Genomic DNA, 13,168 nt, shown 5'->3' with positions numbered 1-13,168 from the left:
AGTCTGGAGGGTCTGCGTTGTTATTAAGAGTGGTCCAGTCCCTGTAGAACCAAAGCAGGAGCTGTGTTCACAGTCTTGGCACAAAGTTGAGTTTGTTCTCAGTGTTGGACTCCAGGGTGTCCCTTTCTCTGATCCTGTTTGTAGTGTTTATGGACAGGATCTCAAGGTACAGTCYTGGAGAGGAGAGGGTCTGGTTTGGGGACCACAGGGTCTCATCTCTCCTATATGCAGATGATGTGGTTCTGTTGGTTCTTCGGACCAAGATCTTCAGCGTGCACTGGAGTGGTTCACAGCTGGGATGAAGGTGAGTTCCTTTAAGTCTGAGGTCATGGTTCTCAACAGGAAAAGGAGGGAATGCCCCCTCCTGCTCGGYGGAGAGTCTCTGCCTCAAGTGGAGGAGTTTCAYTATCTGGGTMTCTTGTTCCTGAGCGATGGTAGGATGGAGCGGGAGATAGATCGACAGWTTAGGGCCTTGTCCTCAGTAATGAGGGCGTTGCTCCTGTCAGTCGTGGTGAAGAAAGAGCTGAGTCTAAAGGTAAAGCTCTGGATTTACTGGTCTGTCTTCTCTCCAACTCTCACCTGTGGTCATGAGGCGTGGATCGTGACCAAAATAACAAGATTCCAGATACAAACGGCTGAAATGAGTTTCATTCATAGGATGGCCGGGCTCAGCCTTAGAGATAGGGTGAGGAGCTCTGCCATCCGGGGGAAGCTCAGAGTAGAGCCGCTGCTCCTCCACATCAAAAGGAGTCAGTTGAGATGGTTCATCTGGTTAGGATGCCTCCCTTTAGAGGTGTTCCACATGTCCACTGGGAGGAGGTCCAGAGGAAGACCCAGGACTCGCTGGAAGGATTGTGTATCCTCTCTGGTCTGGGACCACTCGGGGTCCCCCAGGATGAGCTGGAATGTGTCGCTGGGGACAGGGAGGTCTGGGTTTCTCTCCTGGACCTGTTGCCTCCATGACCCAACCATGGAAGACAGAAGAAGTAGACGTAGTAGCAGAAGAATCAGAGTTTTTGGACATTCTGTATTACCCCAGTCTGAGTTTTCAGGACGTTGTTTTTATTTTAAGCATGTAGAGCCATGTTTGTGAACTCTGAAATAACCAGCCTGACTTGTGTTGCTGGGATCCAGGTGCTGGTGCGCTCTGATGGGTCAGGTGACCTGTACAGCACGGTGGTGGTGGACGATGGCGGTGCTGTCAGCTCTGACCTCCTCTTGGACAAGAGCCAGCAGCATGTTTATGTTTTAACTGACAACCAGGTAAAGAATGTCCCTCCTTCTCTGTGTCTCAGCCCCTGTCTTCAACATGTCCTCTGTTCTTCCTCTTGTCATCCTTTTCCAAACTTCTATTGTTGTCCACCTTGTGTCCTCATGCCCGGTCAGAACTGAAGCTGTCTTCTGTCTGTTTCAGCTCTCAAAGGTTCCTGTCTCATCCTGTGAGAGACAGAAAGACTGCCAGTCCTGTTTGACCACCAGAGACCCTTACTGTGGCTGGTGTGTCTTGGAGGGAAGGTTGGTTTATTCATTATGTCTGTTTTGTTTTTCAGTCTGAACCTTCTTCTTTTGATGTCCTGTAGATGTTGATCAGGTGTTTATTGGTTATTGATTGTTGATGTTGATAGGTGTTCCCATAAACATCAGTGTCAGCGCCACCTATTGGCCAACCAGTGGCTCTGGAGCTTTGAACCAAACAATCAGTGTGTTACAGTCCAGACGCTGCAACCAGCCAATCAGAGCAAAGCGGAGCAGACACAGGTATTGATTACTGATTGTTGATTATGTACTGATCACTTGTTTCCTCTAAAGCTGGGATGGAACCACCCAGAACTGTGGCACTGTCTGTGTTTTCAAGGTAACGTTGTCAGTCCTCCAGCTTCCCGTCCTCCTGGGTGTGGAGTCTCTTTCCTGTGTCTTTGGGCACCTCCTACCTCAGCCTGCTGTTGTCCAGGGAACAAGTGTCACTTGTGAATCCCCTCCACCAGAGCTCCTTCCAGCCCTGCCAACAGGAAGTGGTGAGTCCACATTTCTGTAGGAATCTTTGGTGTTCCAGACCCCCTGCTGATTAACCTGTGTCTCTGCAGATCACATGGTCCTGCCGTTGTCTCTGATGTTTGGTCACGTGACCGTCACCACAGGAAACATGACGTTCTACGACTGTGGTGCTGTGAGCCGACTGAACCAGAGCTCCCAGTAAGACCTCCAATCAGGATGGGTTTTATTCTTCTGAGGGGAAAGAACAACAGAGAGAAAACAAAAAAAATTTAAGAATGATTTCAAAGAATAATGAATCATTGCTTCAGAAATGTTGAGTGTCCCAACATCCATCAGCTTGATAGAAGTTCTTCTAGAGAAGCAGCAGATTGTTCTGACACGAAGGAACCTCCACCAAGACCAGAACTAGAACCAGGACCGGAACCAGGACCGGAATTAGAACCAGAACTAATCAGAAGTTGTAGTTTGTATGGTCCAGGTTTGTTCTAGAAACTAAATTATTCTGGACTGTTGGGTTCAGGTGTCCTTGGCCCTCCCCTTTTCAAAAGGTTCCTTCTTCTACTTGGGAGTTTCTTAAAAAAACATAATATGTAATTCCATTGTTATGTGGATGACACCCAGTTCTATCTGTCCATCACCCCTACCTCCACCCCCAGCCCCCTCACTGTAAAGTAAAGGTAAATGTTACCTTTAACCCCAGCCCCCTCACCGTAAAGTAAAGGTAAATGTTACCTTTAACCCCAGCCCCCTCACTYTGAAACCAGGTCCTGGTTCACCWGCAGCTTCGTCACTCTAAACCAGTGACAAAACTGAACTTCTGTTTGGTCACAGAACAGTTTTGGGTTGTTTTTGGGAGAGTTTTTTGGTGTCATCATTGATGAAAAGCTGACATGGAGACCTCATAAATCATTTAAGAACACAAATAGCTAAATTTACAGGAGTGCATAAAGGAGTTATTTAATGAGAAAGCTCTGTTTATGTATTGAAGTCTGGGAGAAAACATGCAAAACAATTACAAATCCTATTTTTATTTTACAGAAAAGAGCTGTAAGAATTATCACCAGAAAACATTACAGGGTTACACCRTGGACAGGTCTCAGTCCATCACAGGGCCCAGTTCTGTATAAGGCTCATAAAAACACATTACCTTCAAACATCCAATTACATTTTGTTCAAAGAGAGAGTTGTTACAATCTCAAAGGGACATAGATGTTTATAAAAGCTAAAGTTCAAAGCACTTTGAAGGAACAATCCAGGGAATAAGATTAAGGAATAATTTGAAGAGTGATGTGAAAAATGCCAGATTAATGGGTGTATTATGGACCATCTGCTGGGAGGTGGTCTGATGGTCTTTAACATGATGTCAGTCATGTTTACATAGACATAAATAGTTGGAGTAAACAGCCAATCAGAATATTCAGATCTGATTCAGCTTGGTCAGCATGAATTAGTAATCCAGATGAGAGGGGTGCTTTATGCCGATTGATCATTTGAACCACTTATTCTGATCATGTGATTCTGTGGAAAACTGGTTTGGCTGACCTGTGTCAACCTGAGGTATTTCAGAAGTAGAACTTTACCTGCAGTTGTTTCAGGGAAAGTTTACACCTCTGGCACGTCAGTACTTCTAGCCTGCTGCAAATTAAATGCTCGTTATTGGATAACACATGTTGTTCCTGTATGAKTGATACATTTGGATTATTTAATCCAGATACATTAGAATCTTATCAAAGTCTTCTGCACATGTAAACWTAGTGTCTTTTTGAGCTCTGGAGACACTCTGTCCTCAGCTTTCTGTGCTCAGTGTGGCTCGCACCATGATACCACACAGCCCTGTGACTACCTGTCAACATGTAAACACACAGAATGACTGATTCCAGAATAAAGACACCTGTGTTGCTAATTACAGGACATACCTGAGTCCAACATGTCCCTGTGGACCAGCTGGTTCCAGTCTTTTCTAAATGTGKCATCCTTTTTGTCAGTTTCATGAGTTTGTTTATAAATGTAGAGGTGCAGACCATGTTTTATGTAATAATGGTGATGATGATGATGATGATGATGATGGTGATGACAGTGGTGATGATGATGATGATGATGATGATGATGATGATGTGTATCTTTCAGGTGTTTAATTTGTGTCAGCTCCATCTGGAGGTGTAACTGGTGTCCTCTGGATCAACTCTGTACCCACAACCACAGCTGCCCCAACGAGCACATCATCCTGAATCAGAGAGTGAGTCTGTCTGTNCCCCCCCGATGTGAAGGCGGTGGATCAAATTTCTCCTGGTGTTTACGTCAACTTGTGGGTCCTACCTCCAACTCTCCCCCCCTCTGTTTAATCTGATTTTCCTGAAGGTCAATCTGGAGCTGCAAAGAATGAACAATTTCAACACCAATAYTCTGAACTTTGGCTGAACTTTGTTTTTTGTTTTTTTTCTTTTGGAATGCTGGATTATTCGGACTAATTTCCTCTAAACTCATTTACTCCTCTGGCTAATAAATGTGCTCTTGTTTGTAGAGTTTTTTTTTTTATAAACACGATATATGTTTTGTTTTTTTCCCTCATCTAACCTTCTGTGTTTTTTTTTTTTTCGTTTTTCTTTTTAAAGGAAGTGTGACCCCTGCTGGTTGCTGCATGACCTGATCATCTGTTCCCCCATGTTTGYCTTGTGTTTCTTCTTGAATGGGTGTTCTTAAATGTAATTTCATTGTGCTCTGTACAATGACAATAAAGGTATCATCAAACAATCAATCAATCAATAATCAGCTAAAAGAATAAAAAACAGCTAAAATAAGAGCTCATCTCTGAACAGATTCTCTTTTATCCCACAATCCTTTGCAGCTGCGTCTCTAACCAGAGCTGTTTCAGTTTTAATAACCAGGTMATTTTAAATGTTTAACTTTGTGTTATTTTACTGACACTGTGGGATTATTTCCCTCCTTCCTGTCCAGGTGACATCATCAGGTGTGTTCTCACCTGGATATGGAGCTCTCAGAGGTCAGGTCTTTAGGAGATCGCATCGTGTTGAAGTTTCTCTTGGGTTGTGACACTGCAGGACACAAACAAACAAATGTAAACAATACTCCCATCATTACCATAAAATATAAATATAAYGTCATGCTGATGATAAATGTTTTACAGTAAAACCAGGTGACTTACTGGAGACCTGGTGGACCTTCTTCACCATGCAGGTATCACTCTGATATCCTTCTTTAGGTCCTCCGGTTCTGAAAACAACAAAAAACTGTCAGATTGAAAGTTTTCTTAAAGAAATAATCAAATTCACAACATCAAATAAACAAATGTTAGTAAAATATCTGTCAAGTGGTCGTACCTCTGAACGCGGGAGGGCGGAGCAAACACTCCATATTTGGGCAGACAGCTGAAGTATCGGACCCCAAACACCGAGCCATCGTGTTTCCCGGTGGGCTGATCCAGCTCGATACCGAACCAGTACCCTGCAGGGACACGACAAGACCAGACCAGAGACCTCAGACCTCAGACTGGAGACCTCAGACCAGAGACCTTAGACCTCTGACCAGAGACCTTAGACCTCTGACCAGAGACCTTAGACCAGAGACCTTAGACCTCTGACCAGAGACCTTAGACCTCTGACCAGAGACCTTAGACCAGAGACCTGAGACCTTAGACCAGAGACCTTAGACCTCTGACCAGAGACCTTAGACCTCTGACCAGAGACCTTAGACCAGAGACCTCTGACCAGAGACCTTAGACCTCTGCCCAGAGACCTTAGACCTCTGACCAGAGACCTTAGACCTCAGACCAGAGACCTCAGACCAGAGACCTCTGACCAGAGACCTTACACCAGAGACCTTAGACCTCTGACCAAAGACCTTAGACCAGAGACCTTAGACCTCTGACCAGAGACCTCAGACCAGAGACCTCAGACCAGAGACCTCTGGCCAGAGACCTTAGACCTCTGACCAGAGACCTTTGACCTCAGACCAGAGACCTCAGACCAGACCTCAGACCTCAGACCAGACACCTTAGACCTCAGACCAGAGACCTCAGACCAGAGACCAGAGACCTGAGGAAAGACATGAAGGGATTTACCTCCCTCCCGACAAAGCGTGTTTCTGGACTCTGGAGAACCTGGAGAAACCCACTCATGTGCACCCGTCATGCAAACTGCTCAAAAAGGTGCAGACAAGCCTCAAACCAAGGATGTGATGAACAGAACCACAGTCCAGTAGTTCTAYATGAGATTTTATAATCTCTGAATCGGATATCTTTATGTTTTACATGATTTATTACTTTTATCTCTTGTTTATTTGTAAACACTTCCTGATGCCAAATCTGTCAATTTAAGGTATAAATACAACTAAAAACTTGTTTGAGACTTAGTGTTGATAAAATCACAGTTCGATGAGATCTCTTATAAAGAAAAAAAACTTCTTATGTATGGCGCCCAACGTGGAGCTCGAACCCCTAACCCTAAGATTATGAGATTATGAAATTACGAACAACTTGTTTTCTGCAGAAAAACTGCTGAGAAATCAGGTTTATGACACAAACATCTACAATTTAAGGCAAAAATCAGATGAATTATTTAAAAGGTTTTTAGACTCTCTTTAAACAGTCATTATCCTCTCTTCCCTGTTGGTTCATCGTATGTTTCAACATCAGGTTTGTCCTCCGTGTGCCTCCCAGTTGTAATTTGCCACATGCCAGCACTTTTCTTTGTATAAATAAAACCTTTTGTTTTATTTTTATGTYCTGCCTGTTCCCTGGGTCAAAACTACCCTGAACCCCAACAATCCTGTCTTCAGCAGACTCACCTGGAGCAAAGTCCGTTTTTCCAAAGAAGCGAACAATGCCATTTTTCTGACCGGCCACTAGGACCTGGTCTCCAACCTCCACGTTTGTCCCGTCTGGATCCAGATTGGCTGAGGACTTCTTCCTCTGGGCTGAGAGCACAAAACCAACTCAGTGAGAAAACTGATCGGATTCACTCAAAACAGAAACTACAGCTTCAGCACCTTTCTCCCTCTCTTTCTCCTTTTTCTCCTTGGCCTTCTTGGTCTTTCCAGCCAGGCGGGATGCCAGATCCAAGCGGGGGGTCCGGGGGGTGGAGGTGACGGACGACGGAGTCTGATCCACAACCTTGGATATCTTTGAAACAGGAGCAAAGATCCCTGCAGACCAGGAAGAATTCAAAAGTCAGATAAAACCCTGGCATGGACACAGAAAGGGCGGAGTTTAGAAACGTGGTCAGATCACCGAGTTTGGGAGGGCAGATGAAGTAACGGACTCCACCCACGCTGCCGTCGTTCTTTCCCTCGGGTTCATCCAGCTCCACCCCGACCCACTGACCGCTGGCAAACTCTGTGGTTCCACAGAACCTCAGAGTTCCAGTCTGACAAAGAGACAGATTAGCAGATTAGCTCCAAACTGTCCTGAGGTTTCATGTGAGAGTAGACAAACGAAACTACAGTTACGCAGCATCAGTTCTCGCCCTCATGGTTCCACATGTTCTGGAGTCACAGAGCGCTCAGTGCTAAGATAAGAACCTTCATGTCGTCCAGAACAATGCGGTCTCCCAGCTTCAGGCCCAGAGCGGACAGCATCAGGTTTCCTGGGATGTTGTCGTAGTTGGGCAGCGTGGCCTTTGGAAGGTTGCAGCTGAGGGGGACGGCATCCAGCAGCAGCTGCTTCAGGTCTTTGGCCACCATGGCCGCCTCCGTTTTGTCCAGGCTCATGTCCATCGGGTCGGGGACCACCTCTGCCGGGACCTGGCCTTTATCGTTCTGCAGAAACAAACCAAACTCAGCAGGTTTCATGTAGTGTTGCTTCTGCAGGTTGAAGGTCGGGTTGAGTCTTACCCGGACGGTTGGGTTGGCTCCGTGCTCCAGCAGACACTTGACTGCGTTCAGGCAGAGGTTGGATGCAGCGATGTGGAGGGCGGTACCATAGTGGAAGTCGCTGCAGGTGGAGTTCAACACTGTGGAGAGAAGAAGAAGGTWACCTCCACTCCTCTGCAGAAAGGGGTCTCTGCAGTACACAGGGCGGAGTTTGTCCTTACTGTGATTGGAGGAGTTTTCAATAWGGGCGGAGTTTGTCCTAACTGTGATTGGAGGAGTTTTCAATAAGGGCGGAGTTTGTCCTAACTGTGATTGACAGAGGTTTTGAGTGGGCGGAGTTTGTCTTAACTGATTGACAGAGGTTTTGAGTGGGCGGAGTTTGTCCTGACTATGATTGACAGAGGTTTTGAGTGGGTGGAGTTTGTCCTGACTATGATTGACAGAGGTTTTGGGTGGGCGGAGTTTGTCCTAACTGTGATTAACAGAGGTTTTTGGATGGGCGGAGTTTGTCTTAACTGTGATTGACAGAGGTTTTGAGTGGGCGGAGTTTGTCTTAACTGTGATTGACAGATGTTTTTGGATGGGCGGAGTTTGTCTTAACTGTGATTGACAGATGTTTTTGGATGGGCGGAGTTTGTCCTAACTGTGATTGACAGAGGTTTTGGATGGGCGGAGTTTGTCTTAACTGTGATTGACAGAGGTTTTGGATGGGCGGAGTTTGTCTTAACTGTGATTGACAGAGGTTTTGGGTGGGTGGAGTTTGTCCTAACTGTGATTGACAGAGGTTTTGGATGGGCGGAGTTTGTCCTAACTGTGATTGACAGATGTTTTGAGTGGGCGGAGTTTGTCCTAACTATGATTGACAGATGTTTTGAGTGGGCGGAGTTTGTCCTAACTGTTATTGACAGAGGTTTTGTGGGCGGAGTTTGTCTTAACTGTGATTGACAGATGTTTTGAGTGGGTGGAGTTTTTCTTAATCATGATTGGTCAGATTCATATGTCTTGTGGGACAAGTTAAAAGAGGAAGTAATGGTGATACTTTAATTATTGTGAACATGCAAACATAAATTATTAACTTCAGATTTGGTGCAACCTTCCTGACTCCTGTTTTGACTAAAAAAGCTGATCTTTTCCCAGGTGGGACAGAGGACAACCATGCATGTTAGAGACAAACTCTTACCCATCCCTCCACACGTACAACATTYAAATTTTAGTGCAGCTACCATCTTCCTGTCTGAAGWTATGACTAAAATGAACATTTATATTTAAAAACGTCGGTGCTTTCTGAACGTTTCAGCAGTAACTGCAGAGACCCCCTTCTAGACCTCAGTCTGAGGTAAACCTCATGAAGGCYGGTGGTGTTCGAGCAGAGCACCTCTGGGTTTCGCTGCTTTCAGCAGGACTCGGATCAGTTCTGGGACATCAAAGTAGGCGGCGTAGTGCAGGGCGTTCATGTTGGTCCATCGGCTCCTCAGACTCACGTCGGCGCCCAGAGAGATCAGCTGACTGGTGAGTCGCAGCGCCGCCGCCGGGTCGCCTGAGGACACAACCAGAACCAAACCAAAAAACTGATCYGGGTGTAGACCATAGAGGAGCAGAACCCAGCACCCTAAACTCTGAGGTTCAGGAACCAGTTCTGTGACTCTGACCCTGACAGATGAAGGTTTGATTGATCCCTCAGCCTGAACGATTGGATCCAGAAGCTGCTTACCCACTCCGTGAGCTCCGGCCTTGCAGCTGTAGTGAAGCAGCGTCATGTCAGTCAAACCGTCACGATCGTTCACGTGACAACCACGCTTCAGGATCTGAGACACAAATCAACAAGAAATCACTTCAGTGAAAGACTGGATCAGCCTTCCAGAGACAGGAGTGACTAAATTACAAAATAAAATAAGAAAGCTGAAATTCATCAGAACTTTAGATTCTTTTATTTTGTAGGAGCAGTAAGTTCCAGGTGAAATTTAAAATGTTTAAAATGAGACTTGAATGTCCAAAAACACGTGATTAAAGATTGTGCAGCTTTAAAAAACAAACTTTTTTTTAAATTTGATCTGAGTCACTTTCATCCTAAACTTCATCTAAAAACTACGTTTGACCAAACTGTTCTGGTTTACAAGCTCAGCCACGGTGACCCAGTTAAAAAGGCTCTGTGGAGCCGGAGCAGAGAGACGTGAGGGAAATACAGAGACTGAAGTTATTCAGGCTCCATAGCATGACTCAGCATGACTCAGCATGACTCAGCCTGGAGGAGGAGGTGAGAACTGGGAGCGGCCATCACATGACTCAAATAAATCAATAAAACTAAGGATTGATTTATTGATCTTTTAATCTGTGGGGTTTGAACGGTTCTGATCGGACTCTGAGCTGAGGGCTCATCATGAACTCTGGCAGCTCTTCTGCTTTCACTTTTTCAAATACAAACAAAACGACTCGATTCTGTCGTTTAAACTTTAAGAACCAAACTGCTGAACAGAAACAGACGTTTTCTCACCTCGTTTCCAATGACGTCAATCTTGTGCTGCACCTGAGGAACCCACTGACGGACAATGGCGAACAGCTCAGGGACGGTGGTCCGAGGGTCCATGAGGATCTCCTGACAGGCCGGGTCATTTGGGTCGAAGAAGGTGAACGCTGGAGACGGAAGCATCCAGAACCGGTTAACCACCAGAGATAAACAAAAACAGATCAGTCAGAACTGTGAAAAATTCTGTTACCCTCATCAGACCAGAACCAACCTAAGAACTGCAGATTCTGTTCCTGCAGGTTCTGTTTCTGCAGGTTCTGTTCCTGCAGGTTCTGTTTCTGCAGGTTCTGTTTCTGCAGGTTCTGTTCCTGCAGGTTCTGTTCCTGCAGGTTCTGTTTCTGCAGGTTCAGCATCTCTGAGGCTGTTTTTCTGTCACTGACAACAAACTTTTACATCCAAAGAACTCAGGAGGCCTTCAGGTGACAGAAAACTGAAAGGCTCATTGGTGAATTTAAGGTGGTATGACAGTGGTTCTGGACTGAGTTCTGGTTTAGACCCGTCACTAAATCCAAGTCCTGAGTGTCAGCCAACATTAAAAGATTGAGTTGATCTTTAGCTTGATATTAAATTCAGATGTTGTTGACTGAGTTAAGGTGGAGTTAAGGTGGAGTTAAGGTGGAGTTAAGGTAGATTTAAGGTGGAGTTAAGGTGGAGTTAAGGTGGAGTTAAGGTAGATTTAAGGTGGAGTTAAGGTGGAGTTAAGGTAGATTTAAGGTGGAGTTAAGGTGGAGTTAAGGTGGAGTTAAGGTGGAGTTAAGGTAGATTTAAGGTGGAGTTAAGGTGGAGTTAAGGTGGAGTTAAGGTGGTCTGCCGTACCGTAGTCTTTGGGTAGTGGTGCCTGGGCCGAGGGGTGCACCATGGCTCGGCGGGGCGGCTCATGGACTGGACTCTGGTACTCAGACACGGAGGTGGGCTCTGGCACCAGGTCAGCTGGAGGATCCTCCTCCTCAACCTCCCTCTCCTCTTGCTCCTCCYGCTCTTCCTCCTGCTCGGCCTCCTCCTCATCGTCCAGCTCCGCCCTCTCCTCCTCTAGCCCGTATTCCTCCTCCTCTTCCTCCTCGTCCTCCTCTTCAGTCTGAGCTTCCTCCTCGTCTCTCTGGACCCGGCCCTCCTCTTGCTCCTCGCAGTCCCGTCGCTCCTTCTCCTGCTCCTGCAGGTTCTCCTCTTTAGTCATGATGAAGGAGGCTGCAGCTGGGCCTGTCAGAGGAGGAGCAGGAACAATCAGCACATCTATGAACCTTCATCAGTTATTTATTTTACTAGCAGCAGGACTGAGGAGCTAATGGCTAGTCTTAACGCAGAACAGACCAAACTAATTTAAAATCTTTAAACTCTGTTTCAAAATTTCAACAAATCTGCTCACATTTTTTTACTGTTTTATTGTTATTTAGCTCACTGTTATTATATTAGTTTGTTTTTACTCAGTGTTGAATTTAAATAATGGAATAATAATGTATTTAAATATTNATTTTATAAATCACAACCTTGGTGTGAAAAGTTGCGTACGCAAGTTTCTGAGCTTGTTTTGTGCGTACGCAAGCTTTATAAATCCGACCCCTGGTCCTTAATCCCMGCTTTTTAGTCCCATGTTGCAGCAGGATGAAACAGGTGGAGATTRCACCTGCTGACAGAATAACTGTTTGTGRTGTCAGCCAATGACATTAGAGGGTGSTCCCTATAAAAGCACAGGTAAAACTGCTGGCTCAGATTTGTTGTCTAAGATACGACACGGTCTGCTCCAGTGTTGTGCTGTTTGTGTGACAGGTGAGGTTGGCTGCCTGCACACTGGTAACTGTTTTAACATGGWTGTTTATWGACCTCTGCACCGGCAGGTAAGTGTCGGTGTGTTTTACTTCCCCAGTTGATTGTGGGTGTAGTGGCTGTTGTGACCAGTTTGTGCCCTTATGTCAGGGGTCCCCAAACTTTTYCCTGTAAGGGCCACATAACTTTTCCCATCTCTGGTGGGGGGCGGAGTCAGTTWGTAACAGAAAAAGTGTGACTATTGCAGGAGTGCCTAAATGTAAAAATGTATTGTTTTCCAGAAARCACAATCAAATAAGCCTCTSTGGGTTCTTCACAGTCTGTATTCTGCTGAGCTKACAGWWCAYMTTTYAGCTTTGAGAGTTTGTTTGCTCACATTTGTCCATGAAGCTGTCATACTTGTCTTTGTGACAGGATTCATAGTGTCGCCGCAGATTGTATTCTTTGAATACCRCCACCGCCTCTTTACAGATGAGCAAAACAACAATCGTTTGTCCACTGCAGCTTATGAATCAATGTTTCTCTTACCTGATCTTTTCACCATTATTCTGTTCTCTCTTTGAGAGGGGCGAGTTTAGGATGTTTTTTCTGGGGGTTGCCAGATAGGAGCACAGACCGCAGAAGGGTGGAACAGAACGTCATGTTATATGTGTTTATGTATGAAATAGTTAATAATGAAAATATTTCATAACTAAGGAACATTTTATTGCAAAAGTACAACTTTATAATCAAATATAAATACACGTATATGAAAAAAAAAAACCTAAATGCTTTTTGGTATTGTTGGGCCGGACTAAATGGGGAGGCGGGACGGATCCGGCCCGCAGGCCGTAGTTTGGGGACCACTGTTTTACCTGCTCAGCAGTGGAACTAATCACATTGTTGACGACGGACCGTTTTTAACAAAACCTGCTTTTATTCTTTGTGCCTGTATTTTAGAAATTGTTGTTTGTGTATTTATGTAAATTTTAATTTTTTCTAATTTTCTTTTTTAGCTCGTTGCTGAGGACCGGTGACGATGGTGCAGTYGACCTGGAGGGTGGCGTCCCCTTTTTGTGTGCC

General features: G+C 45.3%; 1 protein-coding gene across 1 annotated transcript; it reads right to left on the bottom strand.

The window, feature by feature from the left end:
* Positions 1-4,246: 4,246 nt before the first annotated feature.
* On the bottom strand, positions 4,247-11,369 carry clip3 (CAP-GLY domain containing linker protein 3; the record flags this gene model as incomplete). Its single annotated transcript, XM_014032051.1, is given in 13 exon segments — positions 4,247-4,365; positions 4,976-5,048; positions 5,159-5,226; positions 5,334-5,457; positions 6,799-6,927; positions 7,000-7,155; positions 7,241-7,376; positions 7,531-7,767; positions 7,843-7,961; positions 9,197-9,358; positions 9,533-9,626; positions 10,313-10,452; positions 11,162-11,369. Coding segments are annotated over 13 exon segments (1,704 nt in total), but the record flags the coding sequence as incomplete, so codon positions are not given.
* Between the last annotated feature and the right edge of the window lie 1,799 nt (positions 11,370-13,168).

Source organism: Austrofundulus limnaeus, unplaced genomic scaffold (assembly GCF_001266775.1).
Source record: "Austrofundulus limnaeus strain Quisiro unplaced genomic scaffold, Austrofundulus_limnaeus-1.0 Scaffold1368, whole genome shotgun sequence".
NCBI classification, from domain to species: domain Eukaryota; kingdom Metazoa; phylum Chordata; class Actinopteri; order Cyprinodontiformes; family Rivulidae; genus Austrofundulus; species Austrofundulus limnaeus.
The sequence above is the reverse complement of the archived record's forward strand: the minus strand, read 5'-3'. Positions and strand labels throughout refer to the sequence as shown.